We start from the raw sequence: 25,051 nt of genomic DNA, 5'->3' as shown, positions 1-25,051 counted from the left end.
TCACCCTGACTGGCATGGCTCAGCAGGTTGGGCATTGTCCCGCAAAACGAAAGGACACTGATTCAATTCCTGGTCCCCCCAGCTGGGGGCATGCGAGAGGCAACCAATCAATGTTTCTCTCCCACTCTTCTCCCTTCCCCTCTCTCTAAAAATAAATAAATAAAATCTAAAAAGAAAAGAGTCACTTAAGATCAGGAGAAACCAGGCCAAGGCAGCCAGTTGCTCTGTGGTTGTGGAGTGCAACTCACTCCAAAGCCCATTCTCGGTCCTCCTCAGCACCTCACAGACCATTCAGCCAGAGCACACAGGATAAAGGGGAAAGCAGACCCCACCCACCAAGGAAGGGAGATGAAAGTCCCTTGCCATGGCTGCTGCTACAACTATACATTCAAATTTCACATTACAATCCCTACTGTTCTTACGTTTGTTCTAATATTTATTGATATTAAATATAATATCAAAATATAAATAAATGTCATAGAAAATAAATGTATCATATATATAACTATAAGTAGTTATAAGCAAAATATAATTATAATAAGTAAATGTCATAATAAATAATAAATTAAGTATATTAAATAGGTCTTAAATATCGTATTTTTTTTTATATTAAACCCACAGCTGTCTCTAGCCCTCCCTCTGCTTTACTTTCTCAACAATGATTTGTTAAATCGGCCCGCCAGATGACAGAGAGGGCGCCTTGTCCTAGTGGCAAGTATGCCTGGTTTTGGAAGAAATGTGTGATGTTTAGGGAGCACTGAGGGAAGGAAGCAGCAATGACTCCTCTACGCTTGCTTGACACCGTGAGACATCATTTGACTTCAAAGCCCACATCATGAGTGCAGTGTGTCATCAGCCTCTGTCATTAGGTATTTCTTGATTCCTGGTGAATTAGGTCATTTGATTTTACTTTTCACTGATGTCCTCTAATGTCAAGATTGGTCTTAAATGGCCTGCATGTCCCTGCCTATCTAGATCCTTCTCATCCCTCACAGCCCAGCTTGGCCAACCTCTTCTGACATTTGCCTCCACTCAATCGTCCCAATAATGAGGCCACTCTCTCTCCTTCTCAGAGGGCAGCCTCTCAGGCCTAGAGGGGCCAGGAAATGGGGATATGCATGAGCTCTGCTGAGGTGGCCTGAGAAAGAGAACAACTGATTTCAAAGCATTTACAGCAATTTTGAAAGAAAGAACAGTGGTGTAAATTAGAACTTCTTCCACTAAACCACAAATACCAACCACGACTCACTTAATCTTGTTTGTCCTGTCAGTTTTCAGGAACATGCTTACTTTCTTTCATCTACGGTAATTTCAGACATAAAAAGCTTTACCCTTGGCCTAACCACAGCCCCTTGATAAAATGTAGTCTGGCTTTAAAAGCACATTTTTGCTAGTTATTGACTGTTCTGAGCTTACTTAAAAGAGAGTCAACTTGTTCTTTGAGAGCATCCCAAGCTTTGTTTGTGTATTGCTATCAACACATTGACTCTAACGAGCCTTTATACAGACCTACCTGTACCAGCTACTCTTCTAAGCTGATTACACACATTACACGTATCTGTAGGATGACTTATTTTCCTGCAAAACAAGTTTACTATTATATAGAGACTGCTATTATCCCTAGTTATCAGATGAGGAAACTGAGGCACTGAGAGAGGAGGATAAGTACATAGAGCTGCAGCTGGTAGGTTTCAGAGGCAGGATTGGGATCCAGCTACCTCCCCACTTGCCTCACACCTTTATCATTTTTTGCCGCTGCACCTGTCAGCCAGGCCCGGGCCTGGTCTTTTATTCTTTGGGTCAGAGAAGGGCCCTGCTACCTGTCCCTAAAATCATCTTTGAAATCAACCAAGGCAAATTCCTTGCAGTTGGGATGAAAACACTCAGTGACCCTTCTCTGTTCTTTGTAAGCACTCATGGATCTGATTAGTTCACTTCTTGGCTGGCACTTACCGTTACACACCCATCTCTTCAAATGCTCAACCTTCTCACTCCCTGAAGTCTTAAATGGAATATTTACAAATGAAGAGTTCAACAGGAAAATACCATGATCTGAAAGGTCTGGGGAAGATGAATCTGGTGCTGGTATGTGAAAGGGAAGAGGAGGGGGTGTGGTTGAAGAAAGGGGTAGAGAGAGCTGGTGGGAAACTTTCACATGGTAGCCATGACACTGTAGGAGGTTTGGGAATGGAAGGGAAGGAGTGGATGCCAGAGGCATTTCAGAGAGAACGTTGGATCCTACCAGTGGACAACTGCCTCTGGGCATACCAGACAGAAGGCAGTTAAAAATGATCCTGCTATTTTGGGCCTGAATGGTTATAATGAGAATGTCATTACCTGAAATAGATGTATCAGGAAGCCCATCTGATTCAAGGAGAACAAGAAGTTCATTTTATAATCCTTGTCATCATCCCCATTCAACAGTTGGAAGACACCATAAGTGAGCATTTAATGAGCTCCTTCAAGTATCTCACAGGGTGGTGGTATTAGATCTCTGACAATAATTACAGGGAAAGGGAGCTGAGGGCGAGGCCACCTTCCTGGAGGCGCCTGAGCACTGAGTGAGTTAGGTGTCCCCCCAGGCCTCACTTACAAAGGTGGAATTTGGCATGTGATGTGAGTGTAAAGGGCATGGCTTACCAAATAACCTAACCTCATACAGTAGTCACTGACTTTTCTGTGTCACACCTAGAAATCCTCAGAAAATGACAGTGCCATTAGTTATATGGCAAATGGGTTATTGGTTTCCAGACTTGATCTCATTTCATACTAATTTTTTTTTAATAACAAATTCAAGCAGTCTGGAGCAGGCCATCCTATTTCTTTCTCCAAAGGCCCTGACAGCAAGCAGAAATCTTGGCGTTTAGCCGCTGTAAACAAGCACTCCAGGTAGGAATTCAGAAATAAAAGCTGAAACTAAAGACTTCACAAGGGCCCGGATTGCTTGACAGGCAGGGCTTGGAGGGGTGCACTCAGAGACGGACAGGTGGGCAGGCAACGCCATGAACGTGTTTCAAGAATCCAGATGAGTCTGGAGACTCATCTTAGGGACTGACCCCAAATTCCGATGGGAGCACCTTCCCTGATAGCACAGAAGCTCAGGAGCTGTCGCCGCGCAGAGACTATTCAAATTAACGTGCGGGGGGGCGCGGGGGGGCAAATTTCTTCCTTCGGAGTCTGTCTTTGACTGACAACCCTAGTAGCAGCGAAGTGCGCGGTCCTCCGTCTAGAGGGAGTCGCCGGCTTCGGCTGGGGGAGGCGGCCGGCGGCGGCCCGGCCTCTCGTAAGCCCTGGATCTGGAAAACACGGGTTGGGGAGTATTCCAGTCCGGGTTTTGCCGACTCGTGGGCCGAGGGCTGCGGAGAGGGCGGCGGGCGGGCGCTGTGGCAGCGGCGCCGACAGCTCGCGCCCGGCCGGCCGCTGTAGGCCCGAGAGGCGCGGGCCCTGCCGCCGGCCGCATGGGGCGCAGCTCGGCCTGCGGCTGCAGGGCGGCGGCGGGCAGCGTTAGAGGTGGCAGCGCACGGCTCGCTCACACCCACCCCCTTCCCGCCGTAGCCCCGCCGTAGCCCCGCAGCCCGGGCCGGCGTGCGTCCCAGCGACCGCGGGAGGAGCCGCGACAGCGGGAGGGAGCGGAGGGGAGGGGACAGCTCGGCGGCAGGCATGCAGGCGCGCCGCCTGGCCAAGCGCTCCAGCCTGGGCAGCCGCCGTGGGGGCCCCGCGCTGCACCCGCCGGGCACGGCGCCAGAGATTGGGAGGCCGCCACTGCCCCCGCCGCCGCCTCGGAGCGCGGGGACCGGCCCCCCTCGGGCCTCCGGGGCCGTCGCGTCGCCCGTGCTGCTGCTGCTGGGCGAGGAGGACGAGGACGAGGAGGGCGCGAGCCGACGGCGGCGGGGTCTCGGGAGGGTGCCGGAGAAGCCCCGAGGGGGCGCGGAGGAGGACGATGACGACTACGAGGAGGACGACGAGGAGGGGGTCATCGAGGTGGGGGATGGCGACGACGACGAGGAGGAGGACGGCGAGGAGCGCTTCCTGCCCCTCGGCCCTTGCCGCGCAGTCCCCAGGGGCCCGACCCGGGGTGCGCTGAAGGTGCGTGCGGGGCGCGGGACTGGCGGACCGGGGTTGGCACCGGAAGGGGAGAGGACCGCCCGGGAGAGGCCGGAGGGCTCGGGAGGGAACGGTCGGGGGAGGGGCCGGGGAGGGGTGTGTCAGGCGCGCGGGCGGCGCGGGGTCCGGGTTTGCTCAACCCGGCCCCCTGGCCGGTCCCGGGCCCCTTTGAGGACAGCCGCTGCCCCTTCATCAAAGGCCGGGTCTCGTGCGGGTGCAGGAAAAGGCCACTTGTCCCCGTTGAGGTCGGGAACTTGGAGCTGAGACGAGGTAGGCGCGGGTTTGCACGGGTTAGGGACAGGCGAGGCAGGAGGGGGTGAGATACTATCCAGGAAGCAGGAGTGTCCGCTGTCCTGGATTTGAGGGCTAGTCTGGCTCATTACTACCAGCAGGCAGCTTGTCCTGTCCATCTCAGCCCCTCTCCATCCCAGAACAATTGTTGCCGAGTTTCCATCGCAGGCACCGGGAGGGAACGAGTGAGCCCAGTGCAGGCACAGCCAAGCCGGTGGTTTCTACATGAATTTTGCTGGCAGTGTTGGCAGTGCCCCCTGCCCTCCCCTGTTTAAACTTGACATTGTTTAGCATTTTGGCTTTTTTCTGTCCTCGGAATTGCAAATGAGTAAAAAGGAGGAAATTAAGAAAATTGGGGGGTAGGGTGGGGTGGATTTGGCATTGAAAATGAACGTGAGTGTGCGCTGAGGATTCCAGCAAAGTCCCTGTGCACTGAAACACCGAGATCGTTCGGTTTCTGTATCTTCAGGAGATAAGGGGTTTATTATTACACAACTGACTGGCTGGGCTTGCAGGCATGCGATTGGACAAGGCGGACCAGGCCGAGGTTCGTGCACAGTGTGTGTTGCTAAGAAGTTTTGAGGGCAGCAAGTGGTAAGGAGGGAGGGAGTGCTTTTTCTCAACAGTGGATCTTGAAGCCAACTGCATAAACCGCGTACTGGAGTTTTCAGAAGATTTGGGTATATCAGCAAGGAAAAATACATAAACAATTGAGTTTAATAGCCACTTATTTTTTCCCCGGAGCTTGCATAAAAGTCACCTCCTCAAAGCATGAAATTGTAGTTCCAAAGAAGCTTTAAATGTTAGCATTTAGAAGAGCCTCAGAGTAGGTATGGTCACAGATTTCTTTCCTAGACCACTCTGGAAGTATCTGCTCTGGGAATGAGAAGCTTTCATCAAGTAATCACTTGGGAAGATAGTTTTGACAGTTACTTGCTGAACTCCAGACCCTGACCACACTCATTACCATGGCCTGTTACAAAGCCTGCCTGCGCTGGATGGCAGTAGGGCATAGCTGGGTTTGGACCTAAGTCATATGGTGTCAGTGACATTGGGGAATAGGAGAAATGAATCTTTAGCATTTTTGTCCAGAAATACTGAAAATATTCCTTGTGGTTTGAACAGTGGTTGAACAATTTGTGTTTAAAAATTAATTATAATTTATGCTCTGTGATCCAAGCAAACCCAATGCAGGGAGAGAAATCAAATCTATAAAAACAGAATAACTAGGGTATGATAATTTAACATTATCAAAAAAGGTTTTTCACATCTCCTAACAAATTTATGTTATATTCTTTCAAAATGGGTTTTATGTTATAATGTTTTGGTTTGCCCACTTTTCAGAAATGTATATATTGAGTAGTTTGAGGTATAATTTGTATATAAGTTTTACTGCTTTTCAGCCATTTTGACATTGAAGAGATTTTTCTAATGGAATGCAACAGGACATTTCATTGTAAATGCATATAACAATGTCCACATCATACATACATACATACATATATGTGCATTCATTTATTCAAATATTTATTGAGCACCTATGATGTACCAGGTGCTATTCTAAAACACAGAAGTAAGCACCTTCTGTATACTCACATCTGGTGAGAGTAGTCATAGCAACAATCAAACCAGCAGATAAATAAGCCTGGGTGCCTGAGACTGTGATACACGATGAGAGGGAAATGGCAATGGTGGTATCTCAGAGTCTATGAGGAACAGAATGCTGTTATGGGGAGACCTCCCTAGGCAGACATATTTGATCTGAGATCCAAGCCATGCAGCTTGAAAGGGAGATGTTTCCAGAAAGAAGGAATAACAATTGCAAAAGTCTTGATGTGGGGAGGAGAAAAAGGTGAGTGTGACTGGGACTTGGTAAGTTGGAGATACACCAAGGAGGCCGGTCAGGGCCGGGAACATAGAGCCTGGTGGACATTTTGAAAGTAGAGTGCAAAGACTTTGGAAAGTTTTAAACAGTAAAGGCATACAAGGTTACTTGCGTTTTTTTAAAGACCATGCAGTATGGAGTACAGTGGACAGCAGGGAGAAGCAGGAGGCCAGCGAGGTGCTGTAGTCCAAGAGAGAGGTAAGGGCAGTGTTCTCTAGGTTAACAGGAGGAAATTAGAGGGGAGTGAACAGAGTCAGAATCTACTGTGACAACTGACCTTCAAGAACTTGCTGATGTAAGGAGGTGGGAGGAGGAAAGAAAAATCCATGGTGAGGCCCCCATGTGAAAGTTGGTTAGGTGTGCCATTTGTTGCATTTGGGAAAACTGGGAGAACAACAGATTTTGGGGAGGGAGCAGAGTCTGTTTTGGACGTGTTACATCTGAGATGACAGTTAGACATCCAGGTGGAAGCTGCAATTCCTGTAGCTATAGGATGTGGAGCAGAGGGGAGAGGTCAGGGCTGGAGAGAAACGTTTGGGAGTCACCAACATGTTGAGGTCATTAAAGCTGGGGCTAGAGAGGGAGTGACCAAGACAGGAGAGCCAGGGCCAGACCCTGTGGCTTAGCACGGCTTGGACAGCAGGCTTGAATGTAGGAGGAGAAGGCAGCAACCATAAATGACAGAAAACTGGGGGATGTAAAGACCAGTTAGCTAAGAGAAGAAATAGTTCTGAAAATTGAGCATGCTAAATGGTGCTGAATACTGCTAGGATATTGAATAAGATAAGGATTGAGGCATGTTCATTCAGATTTGATAATGTGGAACTTGTTGGTGTCCTGGGCAAAAGAATGTGAGTCAGCGATATGGCTAGCGTTGGCTGAGCAGTGAATGGAGTTGAGGACACAGTGAGACACAGGGAAAACTCTTTTACAAGTTTTGCTGGAAAGGAGAGCAGAGAGGAGCGGAGCATCTGGAGGGCATGAGGTCCTGATTTATTTTTTATTTTTGACAGGACACAGTAGACTCTAATGCATGATGGGACTATCTGGTAGAGGGCAAGCATATTTGTTTTCTATCGCAGTGTAACTAAGTATCATAAACTTTTTAACTTACAACAGACATCACTTACAACAGATATCTACGGGTTAGGAGTCCAGGCTCAGTGTCTCTGGGTCTGTGCTAAGTCGCACAGGCTGCAGTCCAGGTGTTGGGTGGGCTGTGTTCTCATCATGAGGCTGGATGGGGGAGGAGGAGCTGCCTTCTGAGCTCACCCAGGCTATCAGCAGAATTCAATCCCTTGCATCTGTAGGTCTGAGCATCCTAGCTTCTTGCTGGTGGTCACATGAAGGCTGTCTTCAGCTCCTAGAGTCCCTCTTTCCACTGACAGTACTTTGTCATGTGGGCTTCCTTGACTCAGCCTCTTACTTTTTCAAGCCAGCGAGGAAGATCTTACCACCTGTCTGCTAGTGAGCTGGAGTCTCATATAATGCACTGTAATCACAGGAGCAATAAAACTATCATCTTTGCTATTGGTTACAAGTGAGTCCTGGGTTCCACCCATACTTAGGGCATGCATACCAGGAGTTGAGAGTCATTGAGGGGTCACTTAGGGAGAAACCAAAGATGCAGAGAGAAGAGGGGTAATTTCAGGGTGGCACTCTTTGGAAAAGCCATAGGGGAGGGAATGTAGACCCCAAGGATGGGTTGTTTTTTTAAGGAAGTAAGAGCCCTTTGCCCACTGAATTATAGAGAAGGTGGAGACAGTGAGTACAGGTGTGGGTAGTTATGTATTGGATGATGGTCAGATGAAGTGGTAATGGTCCTATGGCCTCTGTTTCCCCCACACAGCAGGAGGGAAGGTCATCAGCTGAGGGTGAAGGACATTTGAAGTGGAGCTGATGGTGTGACACAGTGTGGGAGGAGAGTGGAGAAAAGACTTACTAGAGAGAGAAACAGAGATGCCATGCTCTCAAGGACCCATCTGGTATTTGTGGTTCTGGGTATTTAATTTTCCCAACTTCATTCCATCAGCCCATGCATTGAGTAATAACAATAAAGAGAATCCTGGGGAACAGTTATTGAGAGCTTACTATGGTCAGTTCAGGTCTAAGTGTATAGTCTCATTTAAACTTGATTATATACCCATGAGTCACCCGGCATTACTATCATCATCCTTGTTTTACAGAAGTGACGAGCAGTTCACGTAAGATACACAGGTGTTGAGTGACAGAGCACCCTTGTGCCTTATGCTCCACCGTCTCCTGTAGACAAAGCAGATGGCTGGATTCAGCGGGGATGCAGTTTAGTCAGGTGGGATCTAAGAAAAGTGAGTACAGAAGGGGGTGAGGGATGGTGATGAAGTCATGGGTCAGTGAATCAGAGAAAACAGAGTAAACCAATAAAACTTTAAAAAATGGAAGTAAAATGTGGGGCAGTTTGGGTTCCAAAATAACATTATAGCAAATGGATATTTGCTCATTACTTGTGAGCCAGGAAGTGAACTAACTGGTTTGAAGGAGGATCTCATGAGACAGTATGACTCGGGAATCAACACGGCCCCATTTTCCAAGTGAGGAAATTGACTTAGAAGTAAAGTGGCACATCTGAGTCAATGTGGCCACGAGTGACAGCATGGGTCATGCCTGCAGCCTGTGCTTTCAATCACTGTGCTGGATTCACTGGACTCTCCCTATATTTATTTGGGATTTATATGCCCATTTATGTCCAGGAGGATTAAAAGATTGCTAAGGAAATGGAGGAATAAGTGCTAGTATGTATCTGAGATGTGTTGCTGGATTACTGCAATGGACACCAATGTAGGCTTTCAATGAGACAACAAGAGAAACTTTGTATTGTATGGTTTTCAGTTTCTGACCAAGAAAAGCTTACTCATTTATCTTCAATGGTAAGATCCCACCTCCTACTCTCACAGGAAAAAAACTGACTTTCTGGGACTTTATGTAAGAAATAGTGAGTAGCAGATTAAACAGTATCAAAGAGAGGAAGAATTCTATAGTACATTGTTACACAGCGAAGGCCAAGCAGTAGGAGGCTGAGATAATAAGGCCCAGGTCTGCGATGCAGTGGATTAGTTCAGGGCCCAGGACCAGAGTCTCTACTCTGCAGAGATAGATAATTTACTGGGATAATATGTTTAGGAAAAACCTGGACATGAAAGAGGGCTAGGTGTTCTATCAAGATTTCCTCTGGTGAAAAACTGGGAAGAAAGGCTTAAATGAGATACTAGATGTTGAAGTTCCCACTCACTTTCAGTGCTCAACAAATATCAATGGAATGGAATCTGCTTCCTGTGTGCCAGCTCTTTAGGGATGGTTAACATGACTATTAGACTATCTCTTGAGTATCAGATGACTGTAAGAAGCCTTTGGCAAGGACTGTGCCACAAACACTGAATTCCAATTTGCTAACAAGTATGTGTCTTGCAAATAGTCTGTGTTGGCTGCAGCAAAAGGCATGTGCTTAAGATACCAGACAAAGTTGTCATTCACTGCGGAAGTTGGACGAGAAACAGAGATTATCTAGCAATCCAATACCCTCATTTGAGATGATGAAGGTGAAATGCCGTGTCCAGCTGGGCTGGTGGCAAGGCAGGTGGGGAAGGATTAGTGCCCTGGTCCACCAGCTCCAAGATATCACCATCTTCACTGGGTTAGTTCCCTGGGTCTGGAATAATTTGCACTTCACTCCCTTATATTTGCAGAAAGAAAAATCAGTTTTCTCAAGTGATCTACCACTCATTGCTAATCAACTTCTATTTTTGGAAAGTTCTTCCTTCATAAAGTACCTCAGGTAGAGGCAGCTCACCTGTGGCTGTGGTCCAGTGGGTAGGGCCCTTTCAGGGAGCCCACAGCCTAAAAAATTGCTGCCAAGTTGTCTAGAAAGAACCCCCTTTCTCTTTGTCCCCATGATTAGCTCTACTGAGAGACCTTACTTCGTTCGCACAGTTTGGGATGTAATTGTGATATATTTCATAAAATAATTGTAGCCAAAAAACCGATATGAAGATGATGATATGGTTTGGCCAGGAGGTAATTCCTGAATGGCTAGTCAAGGATGAGTTTAGATCACTGAATTTGGCAAAAAGTTGCTCTCATTTATTGAATGGGAGGGAATATAAAATAACACCAAGATTTGTCAAGTGGAATCAGAGTGGTCAAATCCTAACACTTTGTTGAAGAGTTTTGAAAATTCTAGTGTTAGTTTGTACATAGGGCAAACAGGCTCGACTCTAACGTCTGGAAGGAGAGACTGTCATTCTAGGGTAAGAACTCGGCAGTAACACACAGGAGCGTCTCATTCATCCTGCAGAACATCAGGGAACCTCGAGTGCAAGAGCTGCAAGGGCCCTACCTGCGCGTCGCTCCTTGAGGGCTGGCGTAGAGCGCCTCGTCCCCACGCTGCTCTGTGGCACACGTGCTGTCCTCAGGTTCTTGTCATGATGGGTGGGTAAGCGAAAGTCAAATCTCCCTGATCTCAGACTGATTGGGCATGGCTAGTCAGACTCCATAATGCCAAAAGTGCACTGACGTTCTAAATTCAACCCAATTTTTAAAAAGTCTACGTGTCTTGAAATGCCATGTGAAAAAACCTGCAGACAGGATAATTTCAGTTTATTAATAACCTTCATTGCGGCTCATTAGTGAGATAGAGAGAACAGGCTTGAGTCAAAGCAGCTGATCCCGCTGACTCCCCCCTAGCCCACTATTACCTCTGCGTACATCAAGAAATGATGTAACAAGCTCTGGGTTCAAATGCTGGCTTCTCCACTTGCTACTTGTGTGGCTTGATCAGGTTACTTGAGGTCTCCATGCTATAATGTTATCAAATACAATTGGGATAACATTACTCTGTCATAGTCTATTGTAATGAATATGGTCCAGAGACCTCCTGAAACTAGACCTCGATCACAGTGTATTTCCTTTGTGGTTTCAGAAAGGAAGCTTTTGTGAGATTTTGTTCAAGGATCCAAAATTCCAGTAATTTTGACTGTTTCCACCCCCTTCTTGGCCCAAGACAACAAGGCAGCTCTGAGAGCTGCTCCCCTGAGTGACTCTGACTTCACTTGTCTGAACTCCATGGGGTGCCATCGTGCAGGGCTCAGCTTGATGGTTCCCTTTCAGCTCAGGAAGCTGCGAGTCACTTACCTACTTGTGCGAAGGAAACAGAGACTCTGCCTCTCAGGTTCTTCAGGCTGTTCAGAGCTGCACCTCTTCCATTGGAGAAAACCTGGAGGCCATCCCGAGGGGTGGGAACAGGCTGACCACACATGTTGATCTGTGTCGCTAAAAGCTGCCATGGCAGTACAGTGACGTCACCCCCCACCCCTACCTGGCATGTGGCTGAGATGGAGGAGTGGGTTTGCCTTTCTCTTTCTTCTCTGCTTTGGTGCGAGGACCAGCTGTACTTTTGTTAGGTGAAGAAGTCATTCTTTGTTCTTTGGGTAGATGGGGATGCATAGCACAAAGTTATTCTAAACTCTTGTACCTACTTGCTTCTGCTATTGGGGAGACATCCAGAAGGGTGAGATAAGGACTGGGTGGCTGGACGACTTGGAGAAATTCCAGCTAGGAACAGAGATACACATTTTTTTAAGTTAGAAAACCTTCTAATATAGAATGATTGGAAGAGTAATACAACACCCATATGCCTATAAAGAAGTCACTGACCCTAGGCACCAAGAGTTTGTTGCATTTATAAGGAGGTGAATATAGATTGTACCATTTGCTATTTATGAGACTATGGAGGCTTTTCCTTTCCTAGGACACCTTTCCCTTGGGATGCATTTTGGGAAATACTGGCTTATAATTATTTTTCTAAACGGGAAGTTCATGGATAAGTGCTTTATACTTATGATAAATAATGAAAACTGCGTTATTAAAGAAATACATTGTCACGTGCATAGAGAGGTTAAAATGTTGTTAGTGGGTCATATAAGCTTTGAAATATTTTTCCCTATACGCTGATAATTTCCCCATTATCAAGTATCTTAGAAAGGGGAGTATTTCATGTGGTAAAATTTCACTTGTACATCTGTGAATACTATTCTTATGTGTGAAGTTTAAAAACTGATGGAAAACACATTTTCTTGGTAAATCAGGGCCCACAATGGGTCTAGTTGGGGGACAGGAGCTGTGAGAAGTGATCAGAACAGAATTAATTAGTGCCAGGAAGCACAGAATCACAAGCATTTATGTCCAGGAAAGTGTATTTAATAATGTTTCCTACATTCTAAAAGAAAAAAGATCGAAAATATCAGAATACTCTAAATGAGAATAGCATATAGATTCACTGGGATACTAGGACTGACACTTTCTGTCAACGACAGCATTTGGAACACTGAATACGTCAGGTCAGGACTCTTTATTGAGTGCTGTCCAGTGTGTTTTCAGTATTACCCAACACTTAATGGTATCATAGTTTACAGGGGGCCCTCAGTGCTGCCTTCATTTGATCCTCCTGGTAATCTTGGAAGGTCGATATTTTTATCTCCAATTTTATAGATGTGGGAAGTAAGTCCCAGGAAAGAATGAGGCAGTTTCCATGAAAAAAATATATATATGAGGTAATTATATTCCAAACGACATAGATATTTGTCAAACATTTTAGTGAACATTTGGAACAACAGATTTAAAAAAATAATTGGAATTGGTACCTAAGCAACAATCGGATTTGGAGCTTTATTTGGGATTATTTTAAATTATAAATTAAAACAATGTGAAATGTAATTTTTGTGGGTTGTCATAAATACTTCCACACAGCTTAAACTTGCTTAACAAGTCAGACACAAGTGGTTACTGAAGACGCCACCTCAGTAATATCTACTAATTTGAGTTAGGGCCCAAAGTTTAGTTTAAAAAACTTTTTTTTGGAAAATGTTTTCAATTAGCAGGTTCACATACTTGCAACACAAAACTAGTTTAACAAAATATTAGAAAAATAGTGGAAACATTAGAATAAGGATCTTAGAACTTATAAAAATAAATATGTGGAGAGTATATGAAATAAAAATAGTCTTGTTTCATCAAATATTAAATGCAATAAAAATTATCTCAGAAAAGGGGAAAGATGTACTGAACACTCTAATGTCTTAGAGTGGGGACAAATGAGTGGCAATAAGAGAGGAGCCACTTGGAGGTTTGAAAGGACCTCAGGTAGGCTTTACAGAAGTGGAGCAGGGGCTGCTATTTGCATTTCTTGTTATAAGTTCTTGGTGGGTGTTTAAGAGCTTTGTTTGTTCTTTTATTCAACATTGTGCTGAAAGTTTGGCCAGTGTAATAAGGCAAGAAAAATAAATGAAAGGCATAAAGATTAGGGGAAAAAAGTCAAACTATCTCGATTTGTAGGTGATATGATCATTTATAGAGAAAACCCCAAGGAATCAATAAAATCAGTAGAACTGATCAGTGAACTTAGCAAGGTTGCAGTATACAAGGTCAGTTTACAGAAGCAATTGCATGTACTACATTTGGAAAATGAAATTTAAAAAATATTAACAGTGGTATCAAAAACTAAACACTCAGGGATAAAATTAATGAAAATATATAAAAGAGATGTGTGAAATCTATGACATTGATGAGAGTAATTAAAGAAGAACTAAATAAATGAATTGATAAACCATGTTTAAATAGCAAATTCAATATGGTTAAGATGTCAGTTCTCCACAAGCTGATTTATAGATTCAACACCATCCCAATCAAAATCTCAGCAGGACTTTGGTAGATGTCCATGGGAATGCAAAATAACTGTAATAGAAAACTCATGAAAAATAAGAACAAAATTGGAGGACCCACTCTACTTAATTTTAGGGCTCAGATAGACTCATGCAACAAAATAGAGAGCTCCCAAATACATCTGCACAGAAATGGCTCAAGAAAGGCCCTGACTGACGTGGCTCAGTGAATTGGGCATCATCGCGCAAACTGAAAGGTCTCTGGTGCGGGTCAGATCAAGGTTTCTTTCCCTGTCTTTCTCCCTCCCTTCCCCCTTCTATAAAAATAAATAAAAATAATAAAAATCTTTTTAAAAAGAAAATAAATGGTTCATGAAAGGCACAGAAGAAATTCAGTGGGAAAGTTTGTTCAACTAAGTCAGAGAGACATTATCCACATGGAAAGAAAACAAAAAATCTCTGCCCCTATCCTGCAACCATTACACAAAAATTAATTCAAAATGAATCATAGATATAAATGTAAAAACTAAAGCTTTTATAAAGCTTCTTGAGGAGGATAGAGGAGAAAAATCTTTGTAACCTTAGCTAGGCAGAGAATTTTAAACAAGAACCAGACAGCACCAGTTATAAAAGAAAAAAAATGATAAATTATACTTTATCAAAATTAAAGATGTATGACCATCAAGAGACACAATTTAAAAAGTAGATTAAGAATTAAATAAATTTCCTCTGCTACCACTTTTATCTGGGAGTACCCAAACTCATTTAGTGCTTGCTCTGCACTTAGCTGGACACAGAGTATGCTATTGAACAAGAAAGACGTGGCCCTCATAGGGCGTACAGTTTAGTGGGAGAAATAGTCAAACAAATGATATGAAATGACAAATGCAAGGATACCATAGGATTCATATTATAGTTTTCATTTTAGAAATGTAGAAACCTGGCAGTGGTTAATAATCTGCTAAGTTGCCAAGCCAGTCTAAGCGCATATTTGCTCCTGTCTGCACGCACCCCTGACATTCACCCAACATCTTTTTTTCTTTCTGTGTTCTCAACAAAGGGAGTGGCATTTTAAACTTAAGCTTAGTGGCTAGGATCAAGCAGTAAATTATATTCATGCTTTTAGTTTACTACGAAGAGAAATGGAATTGTAGATATTTAAAGAAACCCCATTTTTAAGTTGCTGTCTTTTTAAAAAGCCTTGTTTTAAAATTAGCTTTTCAGGCTATGATATCAACATCAAAATTAGGCAAGTTTCTCTAATTATATTCTTCTTCAGTGTAGTGCCTAGTGAGTTGGAAATGAGAGCTCTGTTCAGACGGTCCCTCTAGTCTTTGCTTTGCTAAATATTTTTGGTGTGTCCTTTTTAAAAAGTTGGCAAAGTTGAGAGAGGAAGGCACTGATGAGTAGGAATACAGAAAGATATAGGACTTGAAGCATATCACTTGAGAGAGAAGACTTTAATTTTTAAAGTAAATATGTAACAGGAAGTGAATGCTTTTGTCCTTTTTTTTTTTTTAACCCTTGGATTTGTGATAGCAAAACTTTGATTGTGTCTTCTGTCCCTAGAGCCACTTTACATACATACCTCTTGTATTTCTTACCATCTCCTTGCCAGTCATTATTTCAATTTAATTATGAGGCAGCCATGGCCAGAGGTCAAATAGCCATTTGAAGATGACTTAATAAATGACTCTGAATCCTTTCTTTCTGATCCTCCTACCCCATTTCCACCCCCTTATCTGCCATGTACTTGTAGATTTTCATATTGATGGCTTCCGTTATGACTCCTTCTTGCTTTAGTCTTCTTCTGTTTACCCAGGCCCAACTGGTGATACTTATCTTATTTCCCAGTGAGTTCAAGACCATCATCATAGTCTTCCTTTCCCCCAAAAGAACACTTATTGATTCTCATTTTCTGCAATATTGGTGGAATTAATAAAAATACCTAATACCTAATAAAAATACCCTCGTGGGAGTACCAAATAAATGTTTAAATGAATAGAAAATGAAAAACCAAGCATATCATTGTCCAGACACTCTGCCCATTTTCCTCTCTCACCTTTCTTCTCTGTTTCTCATGTGTTACCAAGTCCGATGTATCTTTTCCATCATGTGTTTTTCATTCCTGCATTATTCTCATTGCTTACTTTTGCTTCCAGTTCCTCCTCATTTAAATCTGTTTTTCTCAGAGCTGCTAAAATAATCTTAGGTCTTATATAACTTTTTCATATTCAAGAAACAATACTTACAGAATATTTTTAAGTCCTGATAATAAAAAGAAGGAGTAAGTACTCACGTAGACTTCCACTCATCATTCACAGACCAGCATCATTGAGTCCCTGGCTGTGTGTGCCCTTCCAGACCACAGGAGTGGTAGCACAGGGCAATCACTTATCTGGTAAACTTTTCTTGGTGACCTACCTTGAAACAAAGAAGTAAGTTAACAATGCTTCAATGTCTGGAATAGATATAAAAAGATAATTCATACTTGCTTAATTCAAATCAGAAAACATTTACTAAGTGCTACAGTATACAAAACACCACGTGCTTTGGGGGCTCCAAGATATCACTGAATATTTCTTACTTTGTAGGAGTTCTCGGTTCAGGAAGAAACACAAACACATTGATTGCCTTACTCACTCTTATATGACACTCAGTCCCAGCAAATGTGGTTATGTGATTTCTTGGTCTACCACAAATTAAAAGTTGGGAATTAGCAGGAAGAGAGTACATCTCTCTACTTACAGTCAGTGTCCTGAGAGCAGCAGGCATGAAACTGATGTTGATGGAGGAGATGCAATCTATGTTTAAAGCACTGTGCAAGTGAGCATAGGAAATAACATATTTTAACCCTCCAGATCCTTGTAATGTGGATCTGGAGAGTTTTATAACATTCCCAGGACCTTGTACAATCAAGAAAGGTTTGTTTTGCTTAAAAGAGAGACAAGAATGTAATTAATACATTTAAGAGAAAACTTGAAACAAAAAATTTTCAGGTTTAGCAGTCACAGGGGTAGCAATATCTTTTATTAAAAATTGATTTATATGGCCCTGGCCAGGTAGCTTGGTTGGTTAGAACATCGGCCTGATATGCCAAGGTTGCGGGTTCAATCCCTGGTCAGGGCACGTACAAGAATCAACCAATGAATGCATAAATAAGTGGAACAACAAATTGATGTCTCCCTCTCCTCTCCCCCTCTATCTCTCTCCTCACCTCTCTCTTTCTCAAATCAATATATTAAAAAATTGATTCTTGTGTCAAAAGTACACTACCATCGATGGGATTACTATGTGTACCATATGTACAACCGTGTGGAAGTATGTTTCCAAATAATTTCCTTCTCCCAACTGTTGTCTAAGGGTTCTTTTCAGCAAAGCCCCACGTTGTTTCCTGCCCTTAGTTGCAAGATGCAGATCTTAGAAGTCCAAGAAATGGTATTCTAACTTCTAACTTCAGTGTCTAAAGTACGTTGGGCATTTAACATATTGTGTATTTTTTAAGGGGTCCTTACTGACTGAGGACACTGGGTTCCTTTCTCAGCCATTACTCTCAAAGTAGGATTGTATTCTCAAGTCATGTACCAGGAAAGGAAGTGGCATTCCCATGCGCCTGCTATCATGGTTAATGGACAAGGATGCTGTGAGTCCCTGCGCTCTCAGTGGGAGTCCTGAGGTCCTGCCAGGGTAAGCTGGAAAAAGCAAATGTCCCAGCCCACACAGTTGGCTCATACATTCTCCCTACATCAAGGGCGTAACCCTGCCTGTTTTCCAAGAACAAAGCAATAGCCTGATCCAGCAGGTTTGTGGCTGAGTTCGGTCAGGAAGCAAGCCTGCTCTACACATAACCTCCTTTATGTTGGCATTTTCCCATGGTCCCCACCTGGGAAATACACGGGAACAAATATGTTGACAGGTATTTGTAGCACAGTCTTTGAGTTCTGTATGTAGTGAGCTCAAGTGTCCTGGGAACCCCGAAAAGGGAAAGGTAACTACTTGGGGGAGTCCATGAAGTTTGGAGTAAATGATGTTAGCACTGAGTCTGAAGGCTGAAAGGGGACGTGAAGTGGAGAGTGAGGTGAGTAGCCCTCTAGGCAAAAGCAGAGCAACACAGAAGCACCTGCAAGTCAGGGACCAGCGAAGGAGCCGGGCGGTGGCTGTGTAGAGGCGGGCCTCGGTGCCATGCCATCACATGAGATGCATTTCAGTTGGATAGGGAAGGTGTTTTTGAGGGAGGGATTATTTTCTTCCTCCGCATGTGTCATACATGATTTTAAGTGATATTCCTATAAATACAAAAATAACAAGGGGCGGGAGACCATGACAGTCTGCCCATTCTGGAGAGAAACAGCAAAAATGTGCAAACAGCTACATGTCCATACTAGGGAATGCTGAGAGCAAACAGAAAAGACAAGTTGCTGGTGAGTTCACTTCCATACCATGCATGAGACATAAGGAAAACGGAGCTGTGACTACAAAACAAGCTGCAGTGTTCGCCACAATTAGAAATGACATTCTATCCAATACATGATTGGAAAGTGAATATAAATAAAGGCATAAAATCACAATAAATTTGAGTAATGTCCTAAAAAATTACCATTGTATGTGAATGCAAAAAATACATTATTTTAGGAAAAACTGATACAAAACACAGCAAAACAAACTTAATGGAATCATGGTGTTAAGAAAAAAAATATTTTATTGGGAGCAAGAAAAATTGAATCCCAAAAAGCAACATATTCCAGTGAACATTTAAGCTACACAACAGTCTCCCAAAATGTACAAAACTATCGTGGTAGTTTTAATCTTCATTGTCAGACCTTAAAAGGCCACCGTCATGGCTAGAATCTCGTGATGCTCTTCGTCACCGTAGCTCACTGTGCAAATCCAGGTGGCCCACGTGCAGAAAACCGCGTTCCAGGCCTTTGCAGTGTGTTTTTGAAAAGTTTATATTAAGCTGGAGCTCAGCATTATAGCAGAGCCCTGTCACCTGCGAGCCACAGATTATGATAGTAACAAACTTGAACGGAAGGAAATAACAAATTCTACCTCAGGTGTATTTATTGTGTGTGGCTTATTTCTGTGAAGAAAGAACCTGTGTCTCTCCTGGGATGTTTGGTGTGGCTGTGCTTGTCACTCAGAGGGTGGGGACAGGGAAGTGTCATAGTGTCTGGGAACTGTCAGCCATACATCTCTGTAGTGGTCCCCTTCCGCCCACAGTGGTTACCCTAAGCATAGCACATACTGGGGTGACATACTGGGGTCTGGGTATCTAGATAGGAAGTCTCTTTCCTATGGATTATTTTATATAAATGAGGTTATTTGCATCAGATTTGTTCAGATTTACAGTAGAATTGTGTGACAAACATAAGTCTATGCTTTTTTTCTGAATTCATATTATATTTAAGTTAGAACCATATAATACTTACATTAGTACTTACTTATTCCTTTAATATTACTCCATATAGATTCAACTAGGTTTTTAGCTGCTTGAAGGTCTCTTTATCATTTTAACCCCCAGTACAGATGGAACAGTAGTGACTGCTTATTTTTTATTTGTGTTAAGGATCATGGCATGGTGGAAAATGCAGAGAGAGGCTTGCATCTTATTTTTGATCCAGGTCTTAAGAAATGTAATCTTGAGTAAATTCCTTTATTCCTTGTTCTTTTATTCACCTGTAAAGTGAGGGTAATTAGACTACATATTTTTTTCTTTTTTACCCTTTCTTAGCTTAAAAAACTTTTTAAAATAAAGATTTTATTTATTTATTTTTAGAGATAGGGGAAGGGAGGGAGAAAGAGAGGGAGAGAAACAACGATGTGCATTGATCAGTTGCCTCTCACACCCCCCCAAATGGGGACCCCAGCTTGCAACCCAGGCATGTGCGCTGACCAGGAATCAAACCGGCGACCTCTTGGTCTGCAGGCTGATGCCCAGTTCACTGAGCCACACCAGTCAGGGCAAAAAGAAAAAAGGAAAAAAAAACTTTAAGAGGTAAGAAATACACAGAGAGCTCCCATACATCCTTGAGCCAGTTTCCTCCAATGGGAACCTGCGCATAACTGTAGCACAGGGTCACACTGGGAAATGGACAGACACACCTGCTGACCTTAGTCAGATGTCACCTGTTTCAGGTGCAACCCCAATGCTTCCACAGTGAAGACACAGAGCAGTCCCATGGCAGGATTCCTTATGTTGCCCTTTTGTAGCCACAGCCACCTCTTTCCCACTCCCCCAACTCCAAGCCCCTAACCCCCAGTAACCACTAATCTCTTGATTCACTTAACAATGTACTGATAACAGTATTCTCAATGCAGAATTAAGACTTGGATGTGTGCCTGTGTGCGTATTAAGTCTCTATATTATAAAGCTGAGTAGTCAAGTCCTTTAGTTCATATCCTCCAAGATAAAATATGAACTATATTTTAAAACTGTCTGCTTAAGAAATGAATCATTGCTCCCAGAAACTACCTAGAGCAACTGCTAATCAACACCAGTGAGGAGTGTGAAGCCATCAGTCAGTGAGTTCAATCCCTCCGAGTTGCCAGCATGGCCCTGGGTCACCTCAGCAGGGATGCCAGTCTTTGCAAAACCAAAGGCTGGTTTGATCACGTATGTTCACAGGCAGCTTCCCTGATAAGACTTCTGGGGAGGCTCATGGTCAAACCTTCTAAACCCTGAACATTCAACACAGCCCCAGGCAGTATAGAAGACAAAAAGATGGTCTTTATTTATTAGCATTATTAGAAAGGAAGAGTGCCACATAGTTCCTGGTATAGCATGATGAGGGGTTTGCATATTGTAGTTTGGCAATTTTTATGAAATCTTTTTTGAATAAAGTACAGCTTTCCATCCCCCCGAGGATGAAGATGGTGACTGAGGAGCCTCAGGTACTGGGGGTTTGTCATGGAAACTTGTGTCATTCAGGGCCATTAACACCTGAGTAAGATGGCCCCAGATTGCTATAATTTTGCAGATTTTTTGTGCTTTTCCTTTGTGTCAGAGAGTTCAGGTATGACTCTTCTGTTTGAAAGCTTACTTTATAAGCAAGTCTAAGTCCTTGGTTCTGAGGATAGTTCCTATGCATTTGACTCACAGCAGAGCCCACCGTCTTTAAGACATAGCTCCTTCCTCAAAGCTGGAGGCCCTTCCAAATTCTCAGCAATGTCTGTAGAAGTTTATACCTGGAAAGGTGGGGTCTTTCTGTCCCTGCGAGAGGAATGTGGACTCTGGGAGCAGGCCAGCTCTTTTTTGTTCTCAGCCAGCCAGGCAATGAGTATGAGAAAGGAAGGTAGCACAAGTCACATGAACAACACTTTTAATTAAATGCTTGAACTTCCTAAATGTGGCCAAGACTCTTCTTATCAGCAGGGTTCACATCCGGAGTGAGGAAGTGGAAAGGCAGGTGCAGGACGTGGTCTGCCTTAGGTGGGGCATTGAGCAGGCCTCTGATGACAGTGCTTGCGTGGAGCTCAGGGTCTGTCACCACAAAAGTGAGAACAGGAGAGGCCTATGTTCTTTAGGGTATGTAGTTCTAAATAATGTTATTCTATGTTTTTGGTGGCCTTGAGAAGCTAAACATTTATGGAGGGAAGCATATAGTAAGTGGATGGAATAGAATAGAATAGAATAGAATTAAAAGATCCTTGGTAACTTCCATGCAGATATCCTTATGGTGAGCCCTCAGGGACTCCAGAGTCTTCAGAAATAAAAGTCAAGAAATATTCCACATTTGGGAACATTTTTAAAACTAAGAGTTTTGATTGTCTCCACATAAAATTTTAATAGCATACTTTGTTTGGAGGCATATTTTTAAAATGTAGAAACTCCGAGAGGGAGTGAAATGAGAAAAACAGCTTTTGTTTCCTGCCTTCAAACCTTCAAGTGCCCAGCCAGCTCCCTGACTCCCAGTGCGGGGTGGTAGAGACTGTCCTACCTTGTCTGATTGTGCTTGGGAAGTGGAGCACATGGATGCTTCACACTGGCTCCATCTCCTTCACCTCCCCTCAAGTCAAATTGGGCAACCATTCCTGTGGATGTCTCCAGGAAGTGTCCTTCCCATACCCTCTGCCACCCCCATCCAAGCATCTCTCCACTAGGCTACTGCTTGCAACCTCCTAGTTGATCCCTGTGTATTAGGTCCCTGTTGCCACAAATTACCCCAAATTTAGTGGCCTAAAGCAACACAGATTTATTCTCTCACTGTTTTGGAGGCCAGAGGTCCAAATGGTTGTCAGCAAGCTGAGGCCAAGGTGGAGGCAGGGCTGGATGCCCTTCCAGTGTCTGGTGGAGCCACCTGTGCTCCTCGTTTTGTAGATCCTTCCTCCACTGACAAAGCACATAACTTCACTCTGCTTCCATCGTTACATACCCTTCCCTGTGAAATCTCTCCTTGCCTCCCTCTTAAAAGAACACTGGTGATTCGATTTAGGGCCCATCTGGATAATTTAGGAGATTCTTCTTCTCTCAAGATCCTTACTTAACTTCGTCACGTCACCAGAGTTACCATTGCTGTCCAAGGTAACAGTCTCAGGGCCCAGGGATTAGACTGTGGATGTCTTTGGGGGCTGTTATTCAGTCTTCCACACTCTGCATCCACTCAGCCTCCCTGCAATTCACCTTGAAACTGCAGCTACAGCAAAAGCCATACATGATGTGTGACTCCTCCTCCCTCCAGTGTAAACCCCACCCACGGATTCCAGGATCTTAGGGTCAAGACCACATACTGTATGGCCCAAAGTTTGCTAGGGCTGCCATAACCAAATACCATATGCTCTGTTGCTTAAGCAACAGAAATTTATGTTCTTACCATTCTGCAGGCTCCAAGTCCATGATTAAGGTGCTAGCAGGTTTGGCTTCTTCTGAGGTCTCTTTCTTTGGCTTGAAGATGTCCACCTTTTTGCTGTGTCCTCACATGGTCATCCTTGGTCTGGATGTTATCTGTGTGCTAATCTTCTCTTCTTATAAGGACACCAGTCCTATTAATTTAGGGCCCATCCATATGACCTCATTTTAACTTTAATTATTGCACTTCTTTAAAGGCCCTACTCTAGTCACACTCTGATGTCCTGGGGGTTAGGATTTCAAACTGTGAATTTTAGGAAGACACCGCTCAGTCCATACCATGTGGACTGATCCCCTCTATCTCTCTGGCCTCATCTTGTGCCCCATACCATCCCTTACTGTGGTCTTCAGCTTCAATGGTTTTCTTTCAAGTTCTGAAATTTGCTGTTACTTCCTGCCCACCACCTTTCACCCAAGTAGCTCCATGTGTCATCAGACTGCAATCCAACCATCATTTCCTGCTGTGGACTGAATGTTTGTGTTCTCCCAAAACTCATATGTGGAAGCTTAATCTTCAGTGTGATGCGATTTGGAGGTGGGGCCTTTGGGCAGTGATTAGATTCAGATGGGGGCATGAGGTGCAGCCCCCATGATGGGCTGATGTCTTTATACAGGAACAAAGAGTCCAGGGATTGCTCTGTGCCCTGTGTGGGCCCAGCTGTCTGTGAACTAGAAGCCAGCCCTCACCAGACACCAAATGTTGACTTTGGACTTCTCAGCCTCCAGAACTATGTGGAATAAGTGTTGGTTATTTAAGCCACCCCTTCTGTGATATCTCTTGTTTTTTCAAATGTTCTTGGTTTGACTTTTATTTTATTTTTGGAGGGAGGAAGAGAGGGAGGGAAGCATTGATGTGTGAAAGAAACATTGATTGGTTGCCTCTTGCATATGCCGTAACAGGGGACTGGGCCCACAACCCAGGCATATGCCCTGACCAAGAATTGACCCAGCAACCTTTTGCTTTTGGGGATGATGCTCAATCAACTGAGCCATGCCAGTCAGGGCTAGCCTGTGATGTATCTGATATAGCAGCCCAGACCTCTCTGATTTTCCTCTCTCATGTGCTCCTGGCTTCTCTGTGTACCCCTCCGTCAGAGCATTTCTTGCAGTTGTGTGGGATTACGTTTGTGGGATTCATTAATTTATGCCCCTCCTCCCTATTGATCTCAAGCTCTGTGCGTGCAGGGACCTTCATACCCTCTTAGTATGTGCATGCACGTGCACACACAACACGTATGGACATATGTGTGTCACTATTACTCTTTGTGACTACAAAGTAAAAATATTTGTGGAATGAATGACTACTTTTCAAACAACCACTCTTTTCAAAGGTCTGCTAAAGTATCTTTATTTCTTATTATCCCAAGGAAAAAGGAGAGTGGTGTATGTGTGGGTTGGAATAAATATTCAAGCTTTAGAATTTGTATCTTCTTTGAAATCTTTTATACAACTTCTTTTCTAAAGTGTTCTATGAAAATGATCTTTAAATAAAAAAATTAAGAGGTGTTTTCGTTGTGAATTAATGTATTACCATAGACTTAAAAACCTGTGTTCTGTGGAGACACAGAAGGTGTTTATATAGTGTCTATCACTTGTCTGCTATTTTCCTGGAAGAATGTACATGTTTCTGGCTGTAAACAACGTATTTGACTCTTGAAACTAGAGAACAAATTGTGGCTTTTTGTATTGTACCTTCTTTTTGTAAAATGTCCTAAATGTAGCCAACACTTGAACAGAAGATTTCAACCTTTATAAAATAGATGTGTAACTTTTGACATTCATATACACATATTAACCATGTGCCCTGGGCAGGGTCCTGGAATGAGTTCTATTTGGCCACTAGCCAAGTTTCATTAGTTATGCCAGATGGTTGTGCTCATAAGGAGAAGGTTGTATACAAAGCCTGTACAACTCCTTACAAAATTTCACCTCCTCCAAGTACTGTCTTTAAGTACGAAATTAAATGGAGCCATTCTGGGACATACAAACTAATGCAGAGTTTCTCCTTCACTAAATCAGTAAAGTTTACTGCACGAATACAAAGTTCCTGTTTTAAAAAAAAAACTATAAATTGAATGAGTCCATTGGTAGAATATTGGTGGAAAATAATGGTTTGCAGTGGTCAACAGACATAGGCACATACAGCCAAGGTGGGCTGCCTTGATGTGTGCTGAGTTGAAGGTGGAGCAGGTGTGAGGAGGTGAGAGGGTAAGCTCAGTTTGGTGTGTTCTCTGG

The 25,051-nt window shown here is 43.6% G+C and overlaps 1 protein-coding gene across 8 annotated transcripts in view; it reads left to right on the top strand.

Moving 5' to 3' along the window:
* Positions 1 to 3,282: 3,282 nt before the first annotated feature.
* Positions 3,283 to 25,051, top strand: part of ZNF704 (zinc finger protein 704) — a 161,079-nt gene continuing 139,310 nt past the window's right edge. For 6 of the 8 annotated variants that reach the window (XR_008427476.2, XR_008427475.2, XR_008427473.2 and 3 more), the window contains exon 1: positions 3,295 to 4,086. Coding sequence is in view for 2 of the 8 variants with exons in the window: in XM_053929534.2 (XP_053785509.1) it covers positions 3,661 to 4,086 (426 nt within the window). In the remaining 6 variants the exon portion in view is untranslated. Of the gene's footprint in view, positions 4,087 to 4,233; positions 4,375 to 25,051 lie in introns of those variants that run through there. The other 2 variants (XM_053929536.2, XM_053929537.2) reach the window with 2 other exon arrangements.

Source organism: Desmodus rotundus, chromosome 8 (assembly GCF_022682495.2).
Source record: "Desmodus rotundus isolate HL8 chromosome 8, HLdesRot8A.1, whole genome shotgun sequence".
NCBI lineage: Eukaryota > Metazoa > Chordata > Mammalia > Chiroptera > Phyllostomidae > Desmodus > Desmodus rotundus.
This window is presented reverse-complemented; position numbering and strand designations above follow the sequence as displayed.